The sequence below is a fragment of the Marmota monax genome, unplaced genomic scaffold (assembly GCF_021218885.2).
Source record: "Marmota monax isolate L192 unplaced genomic scaffold, Marmota_monax_Labrador192_F-V1.1 WCK01_AAM20220418_F8-fsc00063, whole genome shotgun sequence".
NCBI lineage: Eukaryota > Metazoa > Chordata > Mammalia > Rodentia > Sciuridae > Marmota > Marmota monax.
In genome coordinates, this window is record NW_026693726.1 from 2,535,923 (window position 1) to 2,562,939 (window position 27,017).

General features: G+C 36.2%; 1 protein-coding gene across 9 annotated transcripts in view; it reads left to right on the forward strand.

Moving 5' to 3' along the window:
* Positions 1–27,017, forward strand: part of Stau2 (staufen double-stranded RNA binding protein 2) — a 274,753-nt gene that overhangs the window by 200,910 nt on the left and 46,826 nt on the right. The window contains exon 15 of one of the 9 annotated variants that reach the window (XM_058584402.1): positions 19,116–19,389. The exons of the other annotated variants lie outside the window; for them this stretch is intronic. Within the exon in view, the coding sequence (XP_058440385.1) occupies positions 19,116–19,226 (111 nt within the window). The 3' untranslated portion in view covers positions 19,227–19,389. Of the gene's footprint in view, positions 1–19,115; positions 19,390–27,017 lie in introns of those variants that run through there. 9 annotated transcript variants of the gene reach the window in all.

The following is a 27,017-nucleotide window of genomic DNA, read 5'->3' on the forward strand; positions in this document are numbered from 1 at the left end:
ATCATATATGGTGGATACTTTACTACTACAATAAATGTAAATGTGAATGATCATTTTCCAGTATTGTGGAATTTTTGTAACATACAGAAAAATTGAAAGGTTTTTCTAGTGCATAACCATATAGTTAATTGCCTAAATTGTACAATATTTTACTATACTTTTCATTGAACATCTTTATTTCTGTGGTTCTCTATTAATCCATCTCTTTTGAGATGTATTGCAGGCAGACAGATATCTGTATACTCTCTGCCTCTCCTAGTACTTTTGCAGGTGTTCTTGAGTTCAGTATTTGTTTATGGACCTTTTTGCTTTTGAGATAAAAATGTAAAAATCTGAAAGGTACCATTTGACAGGTTCTGACCATAAGCCTGTGAAACTCAAACCCCTATCGAGAGATAAAGCATTACTATCACAATAAGGTCCCTCACTTTCCTTTTCAATAAATCCCAGCCCTTACCACCCTCAATAGCAACCATTGTTCTGATATTTTCCACCACATATTATTTTTAAATGTTCCAGAACTTCTCACAAACTCACATAGAATATACCTTTTTCTGTGATGCTTCTTTTATTTAGCAGTGTTTTTGAGATTCTACCCTATTGTGTGCATCCCTAGTCTGTTTTTTTTCCTGTTGCTGAATAGTATTTCATTGTATAAATTATTTATTCATTCTCCTTTTGATAGACACTTGAGCTGTTTCTACTTCTTAACTATTGTGAATACAGCTGCTGTGAACATTCTTGTACAGGTCCTCTGAAGACATGTTTTAATTTCTCTTGGATCAGTTCCCAGGAGTGGAATTGCTGGGTCATAGAGTAGTTATACATTTTACATGAGACACCCGTTGACATTTTTACTGAGGATGAATGAAAGTTCCACTTGGTGCCCATCCTGACCAACATTTTGTACTGACTTTTTAATTTTAGTTATTCTGGTGGGTGTATAATGGTATTGAATTATGGTTTTTAGTTTTTTGTTCCCCAATGACTAATGCTGTTGTACTTTTTGTTTATTGGTCATTTATATATCTTTCTTTGTGAAGACTCTTCCTTTTTTTTGGTCTCTTTTAAACTAGGTTGTGTTTGTGTGTGTGTGTGTGTTTTACTGGGGACTGAACCCAGTGGTACACTCTCATTGAGCAACATCTCCAGCCCACTTTTATTTTGAGACGAGGTTTTGCTAAGTTGCCCAGGCCTGCCTTTAACTTGTGATCTTCCTGCCTCCATCTCCTAAATTGCTGGGATTACACAGATGATTCACCATTCCCAGCTTGTCTTTTCATTATTAAGTTTTAGGAATTCTTTATATTCTTGCATACCAATTCTTTGTCATCTATTTTCATATAGCATATATAGCTTTTTACCTCCTTATTCATTTTTACTGGTGTATTTTCATAAGCAGAAGTAATTTTTAAATTTTTTCATATTTTTATTGGTGCATTATAATTAGACACAATGAAATTTGTTGTTACATATTCATACAGGAACATAATGTAACAATATAATTTGAATTGTTTTGTAATATCTCTCCTTTAGAAGTTTTAAGTTTTGATGCAATCTAGTTTTTTATTTTATGATTAATTTGTTTTAAGAAACCTATACCTCGTCCCAATTTGCAGAGGTTTTCTCCTATCTCCATATAAAAGCTTTATAGTGTTAAGTTTTACACTTTAGGTCTACAGTAGACCTCAGGTTAATATTTGTGTGTGTATGAGGAAGAGGTTGAGATTCATTTTTCCCTCTTTCAAACACAATTAAATTTCCTTGGCATGTTATTTAAAATCAAATGGCCAAATAAGTGTGGGTCTATTTCTGGACTCTCTAATCTCTTCCATTGACTTATTTTTTGATCCTTATGTTAATATTACCGTATGTAGCTTTATAGTCAGTGCATAGTAATATCTGAAAAGCTGCATGTTTGCCAGTATATATACTACCTTTATTTTCTTACTAATGTGATTTCCAACTTTGTACTACCATAACTAATACTGCCATGAAAATCCTTACCACATATATCTTTCCCCAGTTTTTGAATTATCTTCTCAGAGTTAATTTCTATATGTAGGAATGCTGGGTTAAAGGACGAGTGCATTTTTCATTTTGATACATAAATCCACTCTGTCTTTTACTCTTCTATCAACCTTTGCATTAGAGTACCTGTTTTCTTATACTATATGAAGAGTTAAACTTCTAAAAGTTAAATTTTAGAAAACAAGAATTCATGGACTTGGATTCTAAGATATATGTATGTATGTATATATATATATATATATATATATATATATATATATATATATTTGTATGTATGTGAAATTGGTGTTTGCTTTTCTTACTAATTTTTATCTCTGAATCATGTAGAAAGTATTTTCAACAGGGTACTTACCTAGGAAGCATTTTGCCAGCAGGAGTTGATTTACTAATGCTCAGATTCCTTCTTCACGTTGGCTGGTAATGATTCTGCATTGATGGAAGCTGTAGGTGAGGTTGACTAAGGTAATAAGTGCTGCTATGATTGTGGAATCACCTCTAAGAACTTTCACTGAACTCTGTACTTATGCTTTCCAAAACAAGTAAAACATCCTTGAACAATAGAAAACAGCCTGGACTCATTTAATGGATACCTGGTAATTTTCTGACATAATAGTAGCTTGTATGGCACAGTTTACAATGCCAATCTGAGTCACTAACAATGAAATGCTTTATTATTTTTGTACTCTATATTTGTACCAAACTCTTAAATGTTGAAAGTTGAAAACAAAGCTCAGTACTCTGCCTCTTCCTGACTCCCCCCTCCCCATAACCTCTTGGTGGTATGTGGAAGGAATTTTCCATTAACTCTATCTCTTTGTGTCCAGTTTAAAAGTGCGGGGTTGGGTGGGGGGGAGATCAAAACATGCCAAATCAGAAAAACATTGAACCATGAGATTTTGCCTAGTTTAATAGTTACCTTCCCTTTAATATTTTTATATTGCTAAAGGAAACCTAATTCTATTTACATCTTAAAGGTATAGTGGACTAATATCAAGGAGTCAGAAAATGTATGTTGTAATCTGAAGACATCAGAAAATAAATATGTGACCTTTGGTGAATCACTTAGTTTCCCCAACTATAAAATGAAGGGTTTGATCTTTGCTATCTCCAAGGCTCCTATAGTTCTTCAGTTGGCTTTGTGCCTGAATTCTAACTTACGATAAAATTTTGTTTGGAAACCAGTAGATTCCACATTGGGAGTGTAACTCAGCGATAGAGCACTTGCCTAACATATATGTGTAAGGCCCTGGGTTCAAGCAGTGTAAAAAAAAAAAAAAAGAAGAAGACAGAAAAGAGAAGGAAAGAAAAAAGGAAAGAATCAGTAGATTTTAAGAATAATATAGCTAATTTGGGGAGTTATAAAAAAGCAAAAGTACAAATTTTAAAAATGTATTTCAACCCCTTCAGTGACTATTTCCCAATCCTGCATGCTATGCCTTGCTACAGAATGCCAGAGCAGGAACTTAGGATGATTTCTTTTGTGTAAGTACACAGAAATATTAGGGGAAATAGACTGTGTGCCTGTTTGAGTCACCTGTTGAGAAAATAGGCAACTATTGACAAGTCTGATTCATGGCTGAGTGACTGCTCTGCTAGCCTTCACATGATCCCCACCGAGCAAAATCTTTGACCGCCTGCTAAACAAGGTCTGTTTGAAGTTTCTTTTTAACATTTCCAAAATGTTAATTCAGCAGGATGTCTCCTCTGGGGTTCTCCATGTCACCAAATCAGCAGCTGTTGAAATCCATTCACTTCAGCATGAAATGTTTTCATAAGTGCTTTTTTTATTTGTGACAACAGCAAAGTAAATATAAGACTAAAATTCTACCTCATTCAACATTTACATGTGCTTAAACTTCTTCTGATTGTAGTTTACATTCGTGGTGTTTATTTGCATGCATTCATACCAATAGACAGTTTTATTATAGAGGATTTGAAGTCAGCCTTGCTGCAGAATATTGTACCATGACCTTCTTCCTAAAATAATTTATTTAAACATTCATACTGTGAAAAAGTAAGAATTTATACGATGACCTTAAAGCAGTTTTTGTGTTTCTTATTAAGTACTGGCTTTTATGATTTTTGTGTCAGAAATTTAGGATATGTTTAAATCTCCAGATGTGAATACATGGTAGTTATAAATTCTTTGAATTTCCCACTTTAAAGGAAAAATATTGAGCTTCCAGGGAAATAATTTAGCAGGATAAAGTAAACGTAAAATTCTTGAGGTAAAGAACTGAGAACCAGCAAAATCCGATGGTAAAGATAAGGCACACCAAGGCTTACAGATTACATTGACTTGTTTGAATAAAGCTGTACTCCTTCAAGCCAGATCTTTTATTCATTGTAAGTAAAAGCCATATATCTTTGGTTGCAGAGTCAACATGAGAACTGCTACATTTTCTCAGCATGGATTGAACCGTCCCTTTTTTTTCTGTTTATTCAAGTTTTAAAAGACTTAAGTGTAGTTTTATAAGTTCACCAGCTTGCTTTATTCTTTGAGATACATTTCACCTCCCTATTATCAAATTTCATTACATGCGAAGGATTATCAGATCAACCCATTATACAGCCTAGCAGCATGAAGTCTTTTTCCATCTATGAGGTGAATATTGTGTAAATCAGACTCTCCGGTTTCAGTGGGAGGCAGAGGGTTGCACGGTGTCCATTTGTCAAGTTGATGGCACCGCAGTGAGGTTACATTAGCTTGTCTTTGAACAGAAGTGAAATCTTATGCGAAGCTCCCCTCGCTGTCATTTACACTAACATCCATCCTCTTAAACCCAGGCCTCTGAGAAAAACAAAGTGATGGCACAATATAATCAGTCACTCAAGTTGTCTGTCATCTGTTTTCTTAAGGAAATGACTTTTAAGTTACTGGAGCAAAGAACTGTAGAAAATTAACAAAGGTTGTAGTAGTAAAATTAGATGGATTTTTTTTTTTAAACTGCAGATGTCTTTTTGAGAAGATTTTATATGCAGAATGCCAAAAAGGATTTTCCCCCCTTTCATAATGAATCTCATGAAATGTATTTCTTCTTGAACAATAGACCTACTGCTGTTAACAACTGGAGTCTTTCTTGCTTAATGTTAATGTTTCCAAAAAACTTTCTGTAAAACTGAGTCTATAAAGCTCTCCAGCTCAGTAGGTCCTCTGACAATTAGCTCACCATCTTTCAATTCAGAGCTATCTGAATTTCACTTATGTAATGGCAAATCTTGCATATAGTAGGCTACTTGAGGGTAAATGGTACTTTAAATGTAAATTATTAGAATTTCATTACTTAATATTACTCTTAGACAATTCCTTTAAAACCCTAACTACATTGCCCATGATGGCCAGTCTGACTGGTGATCAAAATTGCAGGTTAGGTTTTATTTCCCTAAGCCTGTTTTATGGGCTGAAACACTCAGGTCATTTGCACCCTGTCTCATTCATCATGAAGTAGTTAAACTCAGATTGTTAAACCAGGAGAGATTAGCTGACAGTCAATGGTACATTAGATTAAGACCTCCTTTGGTTGTATTTAACTATTTATCCACCCATTTGTGTGGCATTTATAGCAAATATGCTTTCTGGTAAAATTTAAAAGGAACGGGAAGAATGTTTTTAAACAAGGAAAAATAGTCTCTTTTCAGCAATGCAATTAGTACTTTTTACCATTTCATGTGCTCTATCAGTAACTGATATTGAAGACCTTTAAGATAGGAAATTACTGGTCAGTATGCTTAAGTGTAAAGGAAGCTTCCCTTTTGTTTGCTTTGTGAACATATTTATTTAGTTATATTGCTGATTTTTAAAAAATAATGAATTTGAAAAATAGCTTCTTTTACTGAAAGTATGGCTAGGAGCAACACAATCTTTGCTTTAAAATTGTTCTAGAAAAATCCTTTAAGGGGCTGGGGATGTGGCTCAAATGATAGCGTGCTCGCCTGGCATGTGCGGGGTGCTGGGTTCGATCCTCAGCACCACATAAAAAATAAAATAAAGATGTTGTGTCCACCGAAAACTAAAAAATAAATATTAAAAATTCTCTCTTTAAAAAAAAAAAGAAAGAAAAATCCTTTAAGAGCTTAAAGACAAAATTGACACAGACTTCTTAGTATTGGGGAAAGAGAAACTTTGATTTTTACAAAATAAAGTAAATTTATATGTATTTTAATTATAGTTAAATGTATTTTACAGAATGCTGCTGTTATTAACTCCTGTGCCCCCACAATGACTTATTAAGTACTGTATTATAAGGAAACTTTTTTGTTTTCTTCTCTTGTGAAACTTATGTGAACATTTGGAATTGGTGAACTTCTGAGAGACCCAGGAGATCAATCTTGATTAGTTTATTTTTCTTAGCAAAGATTTTGATAGCCTGGTATAGCTTTTTTTTCTTCTAAAAGATTCCTTATTTCCTCTGTTGAGTGATGAAATATTGTTTAAAAGTAACTCATAAATGAAATAGTGAAAAAGAGTTAAAGTAACTGAATCTTTCATTGTCAATGAGGAGACCTCAGATTTAAAGCACTGATCTTTAATGGCCCCTTTCCTCATATTTCTTCCCAACTTAACCTCAAGGTGATTTTTAAAGTTATGGCTTAATTGGATGGTCATTTTACCTTTGCTTTGGAGCAATTTATTACAGCTTTATTTTCTTTATTACAACTTTATTTCCTTGTGGTTCAAGGAACATAAATGCTGGCATCTGTCTGATCAAAGGCTAATTTATGATTAATTTGGTTTTATAAATAGAAAACTTGAATCTATTTTGTCTTTGAACATTTGCAACTAGATACAATCATGAGTAATCTCAAAAGCAGTATAAAATTTGGAAAAAAAACTATATTTCTTTCTGGTTTTAGTCCTATCATTTTATTTGACATAAAATTATGTTTACAAATTAAGTTATTTGAAAGTTTATGCTCTGTAGAAGAGTGTAATTACAATACCCTGTTATGCTTTCAAAAGACAAAAAGTCATGATAAAGTTTTCATTCATTCACACATATAGTCCTTAATACTTATTGAGTAAAAATTATATACCACAAAACTTATTGGCTGGATTAAATATTTGAACCCCACAGAGTGTTTTTTGTTTGTATTAAACTGACTTTTTCCCTAACAAATTATATGAGAGAATTTATATTTCACAGTCTTTGATTTTCCCAGATATTTCTCCACAGTTAAGATAGGTTCTCATTTTTTACAAAACATTAATTGATTTTATGTGATAGGTTATATCTAATGAAATTTATATTCCACTTTTTAAATTTATATTCTGACTTTTAACTTCTCCTTTCTAGGATTCCAAATTTGGGGTTTCTTTTGTAGTATCATTTATCCTGGGATTGTTTGAACCACTTTCAGCATTAGTAATGCTGCCCCAATATTGTCTTATGTAGATATGTGAGTAAAGATGTGCCAAGATGCCTTGTGTGGGCAATTTACAAAAAAAAAAAAAAATCTCCTTTTTCAAATTGCAGAGTGCAATAGGATCAGGCAAGAGTTTGGACATTAAACAAATCAGAAACTCACTTGTCACTCTATCAAATAGGACATTTCTATGTGTTTATATGAAAAAGTAGAAAGAAGTCAAGTCTTCACCCCATAATCACTGCTCTGTTTGAGCGTCTCCTCTGTCATTACAGAAGATTCACACTTAGTCCCTTCACTTTCTTATTCATTTCCAATGATTACCAAAGGTCCCACCAGTGATCAAAGAAACACTAGATGCCTTTTCTTCTTTACCAGTCAAGACTTACTAATCTCCACTCCAACAGCCTCACCTGAGTTAATTACAGGCACTGAGTTTCAAGGTCCTTCCCAGAAGTAATTTCTGGAGAATTATTTCAAAATAAGTTAATTGCTTTATTTCCCTAACTGACCCATAGATAGCACTGACCACGTGATGGACAAGAGTGTTCTTAGATCATGGCTGTTTTAAAATACTTACTTGCAGAATGTCTTCTTTGATATAAGGGAGGGCGACTCAAAATAGAGTAGGGAGGAAGAGCATGAGAAGGTGATGAGAGGTGCTTGGGAATGGGAGAGAGAAGGGGAATTGCACGGAAGATGGTAGGAGACCCTCATTGTTATGCAAAATTACATATAAGATGGTGTGAGGGGGAAGAAAAAAGAGAGAGAGAGAAACGTGTCACAGTAGATTGGGTAGAAAGAGGTGATGGGAGGGGAGGGAAGGGCAGGGGAGCAGGGTATCCGAAGGGTAGCAGAATACAATAGACACTAGTATGGCCCTATGTATAAACGTGGCTGTATAACCAATGTGATCCTGCAATCTGTACACGTGGAAAAATAAGATTACGTACCCCATTTGAATCAAATGTATGATATGTCAAGATCATTGTAATGTTTTGAGCAACTAATAAAAAAATTTTAAAAAAATACTTACTTGCTTAAATGCTGCCATTGGTAGGAAGCAAGACTTACTGACTTTAGCATCCCTCCCAATCTCAAGTTCAGTGGCCAAGGAGAAAGGGAGATTCTAAAATATTAGGTATAGTTTTTTGGTTTTTGGTTTTTTTTTTTTTGTGTGTGTGTGTGTGGCCAGTGTAAAAAGGTTTTCTTGTATTTCAAACTTAAAACAACCCCTTTTTTTATTTAATTTTTTCAGTTCTGGGGATACAATCTGGAATTTATCTATGCTAAAAAACGAATTCTACCTCAGAGCTACATCCCCAACCCAAAACAACCCTTTCAAATACAAATATGGGTAGTAGATCATTTTTCCATGAAAAACTGATAGGAAAATGTTTTTCTAAAATTAGATGCCATGTCTAGTAAAATAAAATAATTTTATATAAATAGCTAGTTGATAATATTTAAAGCCAGTCTCTAGTACTATACAAGTTTATAATCATCTCCTTGCATGTAAAGCTTAATAATATTTATTTATATGATATTTTGAATAGCCTAGAGGAAGGAAGGAAAACTCTTTATTACTCAAGTGTGCATTTATTTAAAGCATACAAGACTTATTTTCACTAAGAAATACGCTAATAGCAAAATTTAAAATTTCATATTTACCTTTTTTATTGGTTCTTTTTTTGTTATACATAATATTATGATTCATTTTGACATAATCATAAAAGCATGGAATTTAATTTAATTTGCTCTGACTTAGTCCCCAGTAATTCCCCTTTCCTTCCTCTCTTCCCTCCCCCATTCCCTTTCCTCTATTCTGCTTATCTTTCTGCTATTTGTAGTTTTTTTTTTCTTTTTAGGGTATTGTGAATGTACAAGATGGTAGTATATTCATGTTATGTACATAGGAAAGTAAGGTTATATTCATTCCATTGTTCTTCCAGTAGCCCATCCTTCCTCCCTCCCTTTTATCCCCTTCAGCCAGTCTACAGATCTTCCTTCCATTTTGAAGGAATTCTCTCCACCCTCCCCCACACACCATCTTTTCCTTTTTCTCTCTCTTTCCTCCTTATGTTGAACTAGCTTCCACATATCAGAGAAAACATTTGACCTTGTGAGTTTCTGAGTCTTGTTTATTTCACTTAGCATGATGATCTTCATTTCTATCCATTTACCAGCAAATGCCATAATTTCATTCTTCTTTATGGCTGAGCATATATACATTCCATTTTGTATATACACCACATTTTCTTTATCCATTCATCTGTTGAAGGCACCTAGGTTGGTTCCATAGCTTGGCTATTGCATAAGAAATAAAATAAAAAATCGGTAAGTGGGATGGCATCAAATTAAAAGGCTTTTGCACAGCAAAAGAATAAAGAATGTAAGGGAGAACTTACAGAATGGGAGAAAAATCTTTTCCAGCTGCTTTTCAGATAGGGCATTAATATTCAGACTACACAAAGAAATAAAAAAAAACCACACCCAAAAAACAAATAACCCAATTAATGGCAAAAGAACTAAATAGATACTTCTCATAAGAGGAAATACAAGTGTCCAAAAGTATGTGAAAAAATGTTCAACATCTCCAGTAATTAGGGAAATACAAATCAAAACTATATTGAGATTTCATCTCACTCCAGCTAGAATACCAGTTATCAAGAATACAAATAATATCAAGAATACAAATTCTTGTTGGCAAGAATGTAGGGGAAAAGGTACACTCATACATTGTTTGTGGTACATAAATTAGTACAACCACTCTGGAAAGCAGTATGGAGACTCCTCAAAAAACTAGGAGTGGAACCACCATGACCCACTCCTCAGTGTATCCGAAAGATCTACAACCAGCCACATCAATGTTTATAGGAGCACAATTCATATTTGCTTTTAATGAATCAAGCTAGCTATTTGTCCATTGACTTATTTATATAAAAAAATTTGAGTGTGCTATAACAGGTCCTGAGGATAGATGTGGTGAGAAAATGTGATTCTCATGTTCATTGGGCTATACAGTCTGCCAGAGGTATTGTATTATGTATTTAATTGGCACAAGTTCAGGTTAGATACCTGTAGAAAGAGGCCTGACCTCTTAAATTCCTCTCCTATTGGCTATATTCCTTAAGAGAAGAAGCCAAGATCCTAGATGTAGGCCCTAGGCTTTCAATCAGCCTTTTCCATGCGCGTGCGCGCGCGCGCGCGCACACACACACACACACACACACACACACACCATTTTCTTTGGATTCTCCAGGGGATATCGTTCTTGCTTCCTCCTCAGCTTCTCCTTGTCTTTGCCTATCACAGTTATTGGTGCTTGAAATCCCATTAAGAGTTTGCCTTTATCCAGAAGCATGTTCATTCTCTAGCTGGTGTGGGAGGCTGTCCTCACACGTGATTTGAGTTACCTCCCTGGCTGGGTGAGAGGCGCTTAGGCACAGCTGTGTCGGAGCTTTCTCCACCCTTCTCCAGGTCCGAGGGCTTGTCCTTGCAGAGGCGTGTCTGTCTGCTACCCCAAAGAACCAATCGTCGTCCCTGACCTTGGGATGGCCACTCCCCTTAATCTTCTTTGGATGGGATTTTCCCCAGAATTTTTTATTCCCCAATAAAAGTCCACTCCCTGCCGTGTTCTCTCTTGCTCGCTACCCTCTTCAGTAAACCTCGCTAAACATTTGGTGGCTTGAGGCTGGAGCTAGGAGGAGCCATTCCTGGAGCTGGTTTTAAAGAGTCTTATCTCTTTAATTCAAAACTCCCTAGCGGTTTCTCACGATTGGAACCTTCTTTCATGAAGCTGGCGCAGGTCGCGGGCTAAAAGCTGGTTCTTAGTTCTGTCTTCACTGACCTTCCATGCATCATGCACTGTGCCCTTGTCATGCTATGCCACTTGACAATTGGATTGTAAACTCCTGGAGGGACAGAGTGCCATCTTTTAAGTACACAGAATTGGACCTGTGTCAGGAGAGATAAGATGCTCATGTGTGATATTAAACTGAATGATTTAGAGTATGTATTTGTTTGTTTATTCATTTATTTTTGTGGTATTAGGGATTTAACCCAGGGGTGCTGTACTACTTAACTACACTCCCAGCCGTTTCTTTTTTATTTTTATTTTTATTTTTTTGTTTTAAGACAGGGTCTCTCTAAGTTACTGAGGTTGGTCTCGAACTTGCCATCCTCCTGCTCAGCTTCCTCAGCTTCCCCAGTTGCCGTGTCTGACCAAATGATTTACTTTAAAAGTGTAGGGATGTAGTTCTTTAAAAGGATAAGGGAAACAAAACAACATTTTTAAAAATTACCTGTAATGGTTGCTGGAACTGAGGAATGCATTATGGAATTCAAATATCAGGGCTGTTCTGGCGGTGCTCTGCATTACCACTTTTTTTTCTGCTGCTGCTTATGAGATTAGAATATGTATATCTGAATTTGGTCTTGGAAGGATCAAGTATAATTATGATGTAAAGTTACCAAGTAATTAGTAAGGTATGGGAAAAGTAAATACCTTAAGTTTATTTCTCTTACTTCTGTCATGGCCAGTTGTCAATCCTTATTTATTAGAGAAAACTTTGTAAGTAATTTAATCTAACCTCCAGCGTGCCCCAGTTTGAGTTTGCAATTGCTGTACAGAGTTGAGTGATTTATCAGGGTTATACAGTCAGCTGGTAGCAAGTTGGTTCATTTCTTATTATATAGCAGGCGTCATCAACAGGAAAATGAGACCCTTTTCTATAACTTAGGGATTGGATAGTGGAACTAATATCTACCTTACAAACTAAGATTATCACATTTACATTGTAGGTAATGGGGGGTGGGTGTGTTGGTAGAACAGTACTTAATACTTACTTTATTGAAATTCATGTATGAAAAGCCATTCCTTAACTAGGTTGTACTCTGCAACATTTCCAGTGCTTCATTTCTCTTCTAGAAACAATGTTTCAAAGACTGTATCCAAATCCATGGAGCTGACCTCTATCCATTATATAATCATTTGTAATACAACTGTATGCTCAGAACCAATACTTAGCTTATAATGTCTCCAGGATGTTATGTTAACTTGAACTAGATTCCAATGCTCTGTAGCAATTCTAGAAGCAGCTTCAGAACAACGCCTTCTTCCATACTCCCATACTCATAAATATCAAATTTTTAAAATTGTTTTTATATCATGTCATTATGTTGGCTTCTAAAATCTTACATTTATTAGCAGTTTCCAAAGGAACCTACTGATAGGAGCATAGGGACTTGATGACCTCATGGTCATTGTCATCCCTGTCTTTATATGAAATGTAGCTTTTTAAATTGTTGTTGACACTAAAAGTGAACACTAATTGTGTCTTAATGTAACACTAACTCCAGACATGGCTCTATTTTTCTTCTCCTTGTGAACATGCTCCCTTGATGACACTGTGGCTGAAACAAAATCCTTAGCATTTAAAAGGAAAGAGCTAGCAAAGAGCAATGTCTTTGTAAACAGCACTTCAGTCAAACTCTGATACCAAATATAGCACTGTTAGATGCATGTGGGCAGGGCCTTCACAAAGTCCAGTCCCACACGTTTAATCTTGGAGTCCTACATGTCTATCTCACCTCCTTCGCATACCTGGCCTGGAGCCTTAATGGAATTCCTGCTCATTATTTCAGTGATTGCTTACTTCCTCTGTTTTTCCAATTGGTTCTCATTGTGCCAACTTCTTCAAGGAGCGTTTTCTTACCTAAGCAACATTGTAATGTTGTAATATATGCTGACAGTTCATTTATATGGCCCTTCTAGTTTCAAATGTTTTTATGTTCAATTACGAAATTTAATCATCAGAAGAGATAGAATTTTCCCTAGGTCATGCAGCTTTGCTTAAATGTTAAAAGAGCAGTACTGAAATATAAGATTTCAAAGGTTTAAAAATTCAATATTAGGGCTGGGGTCATGGCTCAGTGCTAGAACCCATTGTGTGAGGCACTGGGTTCAATTCTCAGCCCCACATATAAATAAATAAAATAAAGGTCCATCAACAACTTAAAAATTTTTTTAAAAAATTCAATATTAAGAAAATTCATTAAGTTTTGAACTGATCATTTTTAAAATCATAGATAAGGGGCTGGAGTTGTGGCTCAGTGGTAGAGCGCTCGCCTAGCATGTGCAAGGCCCTGGGTTCAATCCTCAGCAGCACCACATATAAATATTGTGTGTAACTACAACTAAAAAATAAATAAACATTTAAAAAAAAGAAATCATAGATAAGAGCTGTGTAAATGGTCACATGTAAATCACATGTTTTAAGAGGGATTAATCTGAAATTATAACAAACCAAGTCAGTAATTACTCATGATTGTGTAGACAATTTATGAGGTTTTTGTTTTTTTCCTGATTTCATGTTCTTGTGCACATGCTTTTTGGTTTTACTTTTACAGCCTCCTCTTCTTTAATGTTGTTAAAATTCTTTCAAGCCAAATGATTCTTTTAAATCTGTTTGTAGCACGTTGAAAACACTTTTACTATAAATCCATTTTTACTAGAAAAAGAGACCAGGGCAGAAAGTGCAAACCACTCTATCTTCCAAGGAATCTCGTTTTAGGCTTTACATTCTTTTACTGACCATTGATTATTCTATGGATGGGCTTTTTAAAAAATTCTTGTGTAAGGTATAAAGCAAATACTAAATATTATTTTTGATCCTGATACAAGGAAATTATAAGAGGCATGGGAGCTCTGTTTAGCATTCTTTGCCAAGAAAACCACCCTTGACGCTGTCTCAGTTGGCTAAATAGCATCCATACTTTACACCTGAACCTTGGCATAAGTACTTAGTACTTGATTCTAATTTCTTAATATGATTCTGCAAATGAAGGGTTTTGATTAATAAAATATAAATGAAATGTTACAATTTGCAATTATTGCTATGTCTCAATTAATGACCCAAATAAAAGACTCCTATTAAAAATAAAACTTGAAGGCTAGGGTGTCACTTAGTGGTATAGGGCTTGCCTGGCATGCATAAAGCCCTAGGTTCTGTCCCCAGCACTGCAAACAATGATGATGATGATGATAAAACTTCTTCTTTTTTTTTTTTTTGGTACCAGGGATTGAACGCAGGGGCACTCAACCATTGAGCCATATTCCCAGCCCTATTTTGTATTTTATTTAGAGACAGGGTCTCACTGAGTTGCTAAGCCCCTTGCCATTGCTGAGGCTGGCTTTGAACGTGATCCTCCTGTCTTAGCCTCCCAAGTCGCTGGGATTACAGGCATGCGCCACCACACCCAGCTATAAAACTTCATTTTAAATACAGATAAGTAGCCTATGTTAAATGGAAGGCAGCATACTGAAGTGACATCAGGAACTGTGCCTGGGAGTAGCATCTTTGACATGAGGTTTTTGTGGCAGAGTGCGTGTTTGCATGCAGTTATCTCAGAGTGCACGGCCAAGACTTTCTTCTCCCTTGGTTTTTTTGTTGTTGTTTTTGTTGTTTGGTTTGGGATTTTTGTTTTCATGCCTAGAAACATGTCCTGTTCTGAAATAAACTAACTTGTTTACTGTTGAATGTCTGTTATAATTTTCAACTTAAAAAACAGTTTTTGGTTGTTGTTGTTGTTTTTTTTTTTTTTAAGATCCTGAGATTTTCTTTTTCCCTTTATCATTTCTTTGAAGTTACAATCAGTTGCTAGGGTGGCCCTGGGGGGAGTTTTCTGGGACTTGGAATTAGGGAGTTGATCTGCCAGTTCATTCGAAGACTCCCTGGCAGTGAGGCCGTTAACTCCAGCTGTCTGTGACAAGGCGTGTCATACCCACCCAGAGGGGCTAGAGTGGGGATTAGATGACTTAATATGTGTGAGGAGCCAAGTGCAGCCCATACCTGAGAGGAGCTTTAAAAAAACAATAGGCCAGAGGCTGCAAAAGAAGCTCCCCAGGTATAAAAGTAAAGTTAAATAAAAGGAAAAAGAATCCCACCTGCCTGGGATAGCACTCAAAAGACTATGTATACACAGACTAATGGCACAGTGGGAAAACTTTACTCAGAAAGTCGCCCACCTACTGTACTAGACCTAAAGAAAAACAAAAGTTCCGCCCTACGGAGTTGTTTTAAAAGGAGGGAATTTTTGAGTCAGACCCAACTCTGATTCATCCCCAAGACTCACTAGTTACATGCAGTGAAAATTCATTATAATGTTTCCACAAGCAGTATTTCCTACCTTTAAAACCACAGCTGAAAATTCAAAGCGTTGAATGTTGCCCCGTAGTCCTGCAATACAGCTCTATTTAAAACCAATTTTAGTTCTTTGTACAATTATTTAATCTGTTGTTATATTTAATCAGAAGTATTAATATGTGATTAACATATGCAAAAATTGGCCTTTAGGGCAACAACATAGAAATGTGGATTGCAGAAATACCTTTCTAACTAGGGAGAGTTTTGGTTGGTTCACCCTCCAAAGAAGTACTGTTTGGTTTTATTTTGATTCAAATACTTATTCTAGAATCAGAAGCTGTAAGGGAGTGCAGGCAGTGACTCTCAAACTTCGGCATGCCTCAGAATTCCCAGGTATACTTGTTAGAGATAGTTTCCTGGGATTTAGTAGATCTTAAGCAGATCTTGAAAATTTACTTTTCTAACCACACTCAGGTGATGTTGAGTGCGGTCCAAGGAGCCTGTACTGCTCTAGAGGTGATATTTCAACTACTCAGAACATCTTAGGGCATCAGTGTTAGGCTTTTCATCAGATTTTTCATAGAGATGATCATCTGTTTTATACATGGGTATTATCTGCATTCAAAGATATTCAAGGAAAATCAAAAGAAAGCTGAACTGTTTATATTAATATGAAGGAGTGTAGACTTCAGAGCAAAGAATATTATCAGAGATAAAGAAAATCATTGCATAATAATAAAGGGACCAATTAATCAAGAGAACACTGTTTTAAATGCTTATGTACCTAAAACAGAGTTTCAAAATAGAAAAAGTAAAAACTGATAGAAGTGCAAAGAGAAATAGACAGATTAACTATTACAGTCAGATTTCAACAACCTTTGCCTAATAATGGAGAGAACATATAGAAGAAAATCAGTGAGGATATGGAACACTCAACACACTCAACCAGCTTGACCTGACTGATATGTAGAGAACGCTCCTCCAAACAATGTGCATCTCATGCACATTGTTTTCAAGTCCATGTGGGGCATTCATCTATAGATCATAAAATTCTAGGCCACAACACAAGCCTCAAAAAGTTTACAGAAATTCTCTTCATACAAATATGTTCTCTGCAAAACTGGAATTAAATTAAAAATCAATAACAGAAAATATGGTAGTTCCTAAAAAGATTAAAATAGAACTATAGTCCAGCAATTCCATTTTTGTGTATACTATACACCCCAAAGAGCTAAAGTTAGGAACTTAGATGACTAAACACCCATGTTTTCAGTAGTGTTATTCACAACACCCAAAAAATAGAAGTATATTCATCCATTGATGGATACCCATCTTCACCAATGGATGCATAGATAAACAAAATATGATTTATGTACACAATGGAATTCTATTTAGCGTTAAAAAGGAAAGAAATTCTGCTGCATTTTAAAACATGGATGAACCTTGTGAACATTTTGCCAAGTGAAAAGAAAAAAGATTACAAAAAGCAAATACTGGGGCTAGGGTTGTGGCTCAGTGTTAGAGTGCTTGCCTTGCACCTGTGAGGCACTGGGTTCGATCCTCAGCACCACATGTAAATAAATAAAGGTACTGTGTCCATCTACAACTAAAAAAAAGTTTTTTTAAAAAAGCAAATACTGTGAGGGCTGGGGTTGTGGCTTAGTGGTAGAGTGCTCACCTAGCATGCACAAGGCACTGGGTTCGATCCCCAGCACCACATAAATGTAAAATAAAGATATTGTGTCCACCTAAAAAAAAAATTTAAAAAACAAATACTGTGTATTTCCATTTATATGAGGTCTCTAGAGTAGTCAATTTGATAAAGACAGAAAGTAGATAGAGCAGTGGTTGCCATGGGATATGGGGGCAGAGGAATGGGGAGTTAATGCTCAGTGGATACAGATCTTCAGTGATGGAAGATGAAAAAAAAATTGGAGATGGATGGTAGCGATGGCTACACAATGTGAATGTGCTTCATTCTATTGAACTGCGTACTTTAAAAGTGGTTAAAATGGGCTGGGTGTCATGGTGCATGCCTATAATCCCAGCTACTTGAGAGACAGGCAAGAGGATCCCAAGTTCAAGCCAGCCTGGGCAACTTAGTGAGACCTTGTTTCAAAATAAAAAGGCATGACTGTGATAGAGTGCCCCTGGGTTTAATTCCTGATACAAAAGTGGGGGGTTAAGTTTTATGTTACAGATATTTTACTATAATAAAAATTAAACTAGAGCAGCACACACCTGAACCACAGACCTGTTGGATGTCAGTTCCTGGTTCACACCACAGACAGTTCAAACACTACTGCCAAGCCTCTGTTTCTCAGCTCCCTCCAACTTCTGTAGTAGAGGCTCGGCAAATGCTCAAAGAACCTGAACCAGACTAGACCCCTGTTATCTCTCTTCTCCTCACCCTCTGTCAAGAGCAGTATTGTTCCTTCTTTGGACTGCTAATTCATGCTAGTTCATTTTCTAAAACTAAGTGTTTTTTAGATGGCAAAATTATAAGGAAAAATTACTCAAAAAGCAAGGTAATATCTGCCGCTCATTGGAAGGGAGTGAAAGACAGTTGGGGAGGGAGTTCTGGGAACTTCCAAACTACGAGTAATGTTCAGTTCCTTAACCTGGGAGGTGGGAGCACATAAATATCTGGTGGGGAGGGTGCACATGTACTCGTGTACTTTAAATAAAATACCATTCTTTGGTGTGCATTATGCTTTTTATACCCCGAGTTTAAAACCATTTTCATTATTTAAATGACATCAGAGTATATGCAGCAGCCAGTATGGCCTACTGTTAAATTTGATAGCATGATTTCAGCATCACACTGAACTCCTTCCTTCTCTGATCATGTTTGTTAGTATGTTTTGTTCTTGATCAGAAGTAATTGCTTCATTCTTGTCATGTGTAAGTCCAATTGCTCAGCCTCCCTTTGCCAGCCAACACTTGCAGTTTGGTTCCCACAGAGTTTGTGTTGATTTGGTAACAAAGCCTTCTTAAAGTATATTTGAGTTTGTGATTACAATCTCTTGCAGGCTTTACCTGTAATAAACTGCAGATGCTTTCAAATTGATCTCTTGGATGTAGTCATCCTATGGCTATTTATTAATCCTACATGTTTAATATTTTTTTTAATCTTAGATTGAACTTTCCTTTCTCCATATATTTTATGTTCATTGTATTTCCAAATGTTGACTAATAATCTCATATCCGCAACAAAACCCCCCTGTGTCATCACCAAACCTGGAACACAGTAATATGTCTCTACTTACCATACCTGTTTGTTTACTTATCTGTTTACCATTAGGTCATGAGTTCCCTGAGAGCAAAGGGCATGCCTCATTCCCTATCTTCATCTCTTCATTGCAAATTCGCATTTATATATTGGATAAAGAAGAAGTATTGTGCTTCATAAGAAGGGAACCACATGAACAAAACCACAGAGGCATGAGGAAGGGGAGGGGACTATTCCAACATGGCCAGAGCACTGAGGATAGTGGGGTGAAGGAACCGTGGGACACAAGACTGGAAAAGTAGTTGGGGAAGATTGTATTAATCCTCACTCATCACTTTTAGATATTTCAACTCTTCTGCAGACAGTGGGGATCAGTGGAAAACTTTGAAGCAAGATGTGACATGTTGGATCTGTGTTTTAGAAGACTAATCTTCAGCCTCTGTGTTCAATGAGATGGAGGAGGAAGCAGTGGGAGATGATCAAACCAGTCAGAAGGCAAACTGGAGCCCAGCAAAGACACAGCAACTCTGCTGAATGCTTTATTTCTGAAGTCTTTTTTTGTTTGTTTGTTTTTGTGGTGCTAGGGATGAGCCACGTGAGCATGCTAGGGCAAGTGCTGTACCCCCTGAGTCACCTCCTTGGCCATTCATTTTAATGTCTTTTCCTCAAGAATTTTGAGAGATGTAATGGTTATAAAACGTCTCAGAAACTTTGAAGTTTCAGGTTTTATTTCAATTATGCACAGTAAGGTGTTCTTTTTAGGTCTAAATGGATGTGTAATATTTAAGTATATCCTTATTGAAAAATATCCTGCTTATTTTTTTTTTTTTTTTAGCAGTTCTAAAGATTGTAGGGTTGAACCTAGGGTTATTCTACCACTGCATTTCATCCCCAGCCTTTTAATTTTATTTTTAGATTTTAAAGGTCTTTCTAAGTTGCCTAGGTTGGCCTCGAATTTAAGATTCTCCTACTTCAGCCTCAAAAAGTCACTGGGACTAAAGGTGTGTGCCACCACTCTGGCTGGGTTATGGTTTTTTTGTTTTGTTTTGTTTTTTGGTACTGGCGATTGAACCCAGGGGTGTTTTACCACTGGGTAACATTCCCACTCCTTTGTGTTTTTTTATTTTGAGGCAGGGTCTCACTAGTTGCTAAGGCTGGCCTTGAACTTGGAATCCTCCTGCTTCAGTTTCCAGAGTCTCTGGGAAAACAGGTGTGTGCTGCCATGCCCAGCTGTGGTTATCTTTTTAAAAAGAGTTTTTACCCTGTGGATATTAATACTGAAACGTTTATAATAAAATGATATAGTAGTTGGGATTTGCTTTGAATTAATCAGGATTTGGGGGTATGGGTGAGGGCAGAGATAAAACAAGATAGAGCATGAGTTGGCAGTTGTTGAAGCTGAAGCATGAGTTCATGGAATTTCATTACACTACTCTCTGTCAGTTTGTACATCTGAATTTAATTCATAATAAACACTTTTAGAAAAAGAAAGAAAGAAGGTTCAGGGAACTGACCCAGCTACCCAAATTCATAGTTCTTGGATTAATAATTAGAAATACAGCCATCCATCAATTTCAACCATCTACCTACCTATCTATAGGCTTTGGACTTTTTTAAAAATTTTGAGTATTTTGAAATTTTTAGGTGATGGAATTAAGGAAAAGGCTTAAAATGAGACAGAGGCAAGATACACAAAATGCATATGTTAAGTTTCTGTACATTTACTAGAGATGTATCATGAATTTGTCCATTAACTTCTTGCCTTTATACAGGAGAATATACTCAGTTTTATGAATCAGCTATTTGTAAATCTGGCTATCAAGTGTCCTGTCATATTACCCATGTAAATAGCTGTACCTTAAGATCTATTGATGAGGTATAGGAAAATAGAGGGAAAGAAAAAGTAACTGTTTTGAGCATCTATGATCTGTCAGGTGTTGTGCTAGATGCTCATACATATGTCTTTAACCTTTATAAACCTTGTTCTACTAATAATGATTTTTCTTTGCATTGGCTTGGCTTTAGAATGTCTTTTTAAAACTTTGTCTCCAAATTCTTGGCATTTGCACATCCCTTATGTACTTACTGTATTTCCTTGCACACGCTCACACACACATACACCTATGTATTCTAACATTAGTACATTTAAATACTATTATTATCAAACAATAAACAATTTATAATGAATTTTCTCTATAGAGAAAGTAATGCAAATTGAGCACATTCTTTATATTTTCAACTTCTGTTTCAGTATGTCCTAATCTGATCATCATCTTCTGTTCCCTAACCTTCTTTTGCTCTGGCATTCCTTGTCTAGAGACAGTAAGACCTGTCCAGTTGTCTAAGGCAGAAACTAAGACAATTGGATTGCATTTCTGACACCTTCTTCTAATCTTGTCCTCCCCCATAACCTGGTGTCTCTCATTAGAACTTCTGTCCATCTTCATGAGTTCCATGCCCAGTTGAATACCAGCATTTTCACCTGACTGTTGCAACTGTGCCTCCTGTACCCAGATCTGTCACCCTCCTTTCCTTTTTGCACAACAGCCAAACTGATTTTCCAAAGCACAAGACCTATCGTTCCTCTGCTTTGATGCTTTTAATGAAGCAGTCTGCAAGCTCTTTAGACTGTGACTCACAATGAGAAGTAAATTTAACATCACCACCCAACAAGTATATATATATATAAACAAACTTTGCATTTTTCTATTCAGTCTTATCCTATTCTATTATGGTCTCTTTTGTTGAAAAAGTAGTGCTGGCAGAAACCCAATAAAAGTGATTTCAGAGCTAACTAATAGATGAGAGCCTACAGTGGGAAAAACTTTGCTTTTTAGGATTTTTTACCTCTACACTGAGCATGATGGAGCTTCTCATGCTCTGTTCCCTGCTCATCTGGGTAGCCCCGTCGTGTCCCCTGTAATTTGATCCCCCCCCCCCCCACTTCTGAACCTCTTAGTGTCCCAGGGCAATACTGTTCTCCTTTTCCTTTGTCCCTACTCTCTACACTCCACACCCCCTCTAGCAGGTTAATCCTTCCAGTGCCAGCTTTAATGTCACTTCCTGCAGGAGGTGTAACCCTAGTGATATTTAAATAAAGTGTTTGTTACATACTGGTGACCATGCTAAGTCCCTGTCATGAATTATCTCATTTAAAATAAAGAGAGCCAGTGCTCAATCTTGTTTGTTAAATGGTTTAATGTCACCTCATGCCTCTGCACTTGTTTAGGACTGGAAAGGTGTGCATTTAATCTTCTTTCTAATAAAATCTCCACAGTACTCAGAAGCCCCTTCTCAGATTGGCTGCTGCTATGAGCATTTGTCTTTACATGTCCACTGGGCCTCTGGCCATCAGGGCATCCATGAGTACAATAGCAGGAGAGAGGTAACCATTTCTTCAGACTTGAGAGCAAAGTACAGTCTACACCCCATCATCTGGGAGCCTTAGGATGGAAATGCAGTCAGACATTACCATCTACCTCAGTATTTTATGTTATTATTTCTGTTTTCATTGATGGCCATTTTTTAAGGTCTAGTTTAATCTCTCATGTCCTATTGTTAGAAGTGTACTGAATCATATCATAATGTTATGCAGTCATGAAAAATGAAACATATTTATAATCTGATAAGGGTCACAATACCAAGTCAAAGGATGTTAACCACAGTACATGACCAGAAAATAAATTGTATGAAACCTAACAAATCCATCTTATTTTGTAGTAAGCAAATTAAAGCTGTATGACTCCCGGGGAAAGAGAATGACGTGGGTAAACAGTTTCAATTTCAGGTGGTTATTTCTATTTACACAGAGAAATGACCCACAGCAGGTAAATAGTCCTTCAAAGGGTGTTGTCAGGTAAAAATAGCCAAATGTTCTCAAGGTGAGTTGCTCTGTAGTAACACCAAATCCGTCTCAGCTATGTTTTCAGACACATGTGGAAGGGCCTGATGAATTCTATTCTGGTTGGTCATCCGGTGCTGTTCTGACAATGTATGTTCTTGAATAAGAAAATAAAATAGGCCACACAGCCCCCATTGGTCACAGTAAATGTAATTTCCAATATAAAAGCATTAGTATTTTTTTAAGTGATACTGTTTACATATGAGTTTCTAAACTGTTAGCTAATTTCCAAAAATTAATAATCACTCAGGAACACATAATTTGTTAGTCCTGCTCTTTAGAATATATGAATATTACAATGAATAAAAATTGTAATGTTGTCACATTATAACTTAATTTTATATTATCTATTTTTCCTTGTTCATAATTCTGTGAATCAACAGTAAAAGGAATGCCAGAGGCTAGAATGAAATGGATTGGATAAGTAGTTAGGGAACTGAATGTTAGTCCATATTCTGCTTTTGAACATCTCATGGCCATAAGCATATCCTTTGACCTGTTGGGTACCAGGTGTCTGATCATTTTGTTGATCAGCCACCTGGTATCCAACAGGTCAAAGGATATGCTTACTATATGGTCATTTACTATTTTTTCCATATATTTTTATTAGTGCATTATAGTTATATATAGTGGCAGAATTTGTTATTACATATTTGTACATGCACACAATTTAGCTATATAATATGGCCAATACCATCCCCAGTATTTCTCCTCTCCCTCCCTCCATCCCTTCCTCTGGTCCCTTTCCTCTGTTCTACTGATCTCCCTTCAATTTTCATGAGGTGCCCCCCACTACCTTTTTCCCCCCTTTTCCTTGCTAGCTTCCACATGTGAGAGAAAACATACAACCCTTGACCTTTTGAGTTTGATTTATTTCACTTAATATAATGTTCTCAAGTTCCATCCATTTTCTTGCAGATGATGTAATTTCATTCTTCTTTGTGGCTGAATAAAACTCCATTGTGTATATGCACCACATGTTCTTTATCCATTCATCTTTTCAAAGGCTATCTTCTATGATTCTAAATTAATATTAAATGAGACCCTCATCACATATCAGTGGGAAAGTCCTTTGTCAATTTAAATAAATTTAAAGATGGTTTTGATTCATTTTTTCCAGATTTCTTCCATATAGGAGATTTGGAATTTCTAAAGTTCTTAAGACACTTCAAAAAAGGAATAAAATAAAAATTACCAAAATATCATATGTTGAGTTAGTAATATCCATGTCTCTATAAATGCAGTGAATTTACAGATATATTTATTGAATCCATGATTTATAGTAAGAGTAAAAAAATTTATTTATATGCTCTGTATCTTAGCTACTAAGTCTCAGAAATGGAGTTTCTGTTCATCAGTTACATCCTGATCTGTGAGAACTAGAAAGTTTTGAACAGTTGGTATCAGGGAATCTGTCAAAGTGAATCTAATTGTATCCTATCAACTTATAGACTAATCCACTTTTAAAAAAAAAATTCTCACTGAAATGCAGTGTAATGCAGAAAATTGTACATAAGTGTACATTTGATGTATTTTCACCAACTGAACACAACTGTGTAATCAATATCCTAATCAAGAGACACACTAATATCCCAGCAGCCTCCTGCCCCACCATGCTCTCTTCCCAGGGATCATTACTATTCTGTCTTCTAACAACATAATTTAGTTGTGCTTATTTTTGTACTTTGCATAAGTGGAATCTTATTATCCTGTTTTGTGTTTTTTTTTTGTTGTTGTTGTTCAATATTCTCTCTGTCTATAGTGTTGAGCATAGCCACACATCATTCTTCTCAAGGATGTATGATATTCCATTATGTGACTATCCTACATTTATCTCTTCTACTTTTTGGCTGTTATGAATAATATTATGTACATTCTTCTATCTTTTGATGAATATACATACCATTTAATCCACTGGGGAGACTTCTGTTCTAATGTTGCCTTTTGTACTAGCATACAGATCCCTCATCTGTGAGAATGTTGAGTAGAAATTCATTTTATATATATCAAAAGTCATGGATTAATTTAAGCTCAAGCCAGCCTATCTTTTCTTGGTCTCTCTCCCCACAACAAACATACCCATTAAGTGAACACTGTACACCTCTTCTGTGTAAGAAGCCACAAAATAAAGTTGCAAAACACAGGATCCTTAACCTACTTAGAGTTGGAAAGTGTGGTTTGTTTTTGCTTTTGAGCAGTAGATCGTGAATGGTGAGTGCTAAAGGTCATTTCATTCTTTAAGTAAGACTAAGTCTCAGATGCACCAGATTTTCCCTGTTTTTTTTTTCCTGACATATCACACACAGTGAGTTGACAGAAGTCAGATCATGAAATAACTCATCCCCCAAATCCAGTCACTAACTTTTATTTACTTCTTATAGGATAAAATATCCCTTTTACTTCCCTAAAATATGCAGTTGTGATGCGCGTGGGCAGATATTTCAAGAGGAAAATGCCTGCCGTCTCCAGAGACTGGATAAATGCCTACCCATTTTCAGATACTCCCCCCTCCACATGCTTCCAAGTTTTTTTTTTAACTCTTTAGGCCACATACCACAATAAATTATCAGAAGATTTAAGTTTGTAAATTACTCTTGCGGACAATATTTCATTCGTTTATCTCAGCAACTCTGAGGTGGGCAAGAAAGATTGTTTTATTGAAAACATCATATTCCAATTTGTAGAGCCCCTTCCCCTTTAACTGATGTGATGGTGGATTATTTATGACTTTTGTAGCTGAAATTTCCAAACTGCTTCCATCTCCCTTCAGCTCACAATGCTCCTCTTCATCATCCCTGTCTTGCAACCTGATGTCCTTGGCACAAGGGTGAGGCAGGTAGTAGAATACTGCCCTAAGCTCTTTAGTGCTTGGAGCACCTACAGATTCACCTTTTAATTTTATTTCTTAGCTAGTGAGCACTTAATCCTTTTGATGAGACTCTGTTAGAAGGTATTGGTCCAGGCACTGGCTTATCATGTGGCGTCACTAGCTAATCCGAGCCGTCAGCTATTTCTCTGTGTTCTAGGCCAGAGTTCAGATCACAAGACCACACAGAGCTAAAGCTCCCCAGGGAGAAAGGTGCTGGTTACTCACAGTTCCTCTGCCTTCCTTGCACATCCATATATCCAAGGCCTGCAAAGATGCCAAGCACACGTGTTGCTTGGTCTTGAGGCATGTAGATTTTTGCACCATATTCAAATCAGGTGACTAAGACCACAGGAACTTGGACAGAACGATTCTTTTAAAAAGCCATATTGCACAGCCACTCTGCTGCCCTTTGATGTGTAGATGCTCTAACATGTGATCAACCTACATATTCCCTCCCCCTCCCACAGAAATATCATTTGATCTAAGATCCTCACATCTTAAATATATTTCCCCAGTGTACAGCTTTCAGTATTCCAGAGATAAAATATTCTTATTTAGACTGTAACACAGAACAGTATTAATGAAAATCGCCTCCTCCCATCAGCAACCATGAGCTGGGCTTTCCCACTGTCCTTGTGGATAGCTTCCTAGGGCTGCCAGCACTGTCAATACTGTAATTCACCATTATTGGAAGAATGACAGTTTTATATAAGCACTTTCTTCCTCCATCATGCTGGCATTCACATTGTCTATTACAAATTATGTAGCATACCAGATTTCTTTTTCCAAAATAACTTAAAATTGGGAGAAGATCCTGTGGTATATGTTTTTATTTCTTAAATTCTCTGCTGACTCATTTCCCCTTCATAACTGAGCTAGTTTTCACCAATACCTTTAATTACACCAGTTCTTTTTAATAAAGCTCATTTTTATTGACTTGCTTTCTACTTAATGAATTCTTCATGGTAAAGTGAGAGCTTACTGACATGGCTGTTAAAATGACCCCGTATTACAGCTGAAAGTGGGCTGCATCTTTCTACTTCCCTTTGCTATTAGTAGTGTGTGTTTCTTGGAATTTCTTTATATCAAACCAACTCTACTGAAATCTTTTCTCTCTTAATACATGAACTGGCCTTACTTTATGAAAATCTTTGACATACTGAAGAATATTCTAAATGGCACTTAAAGAAACCTCAAGGAGAATCTTTTTGTAAAACTCATAATTTTATTTTATATTATGAGTAATTATTCCCTAATTTATCTATATATTTGCTTTCACTGATGGTTTTCTAATCATATGCATTCATAGATGAACACACAGGACAAAAGAAAGCATATGTTTTACTGAAAGATAAGCTAGCAAAAACATTTTTTTAGAACTTTGGCCTGGTTTATCCATCTGATGTGAAGCCAAATTTTCATCTACCTTTGATAGACCTCCCCCAATCCTTTTCTGCCTCTCCCTGCTCCTCC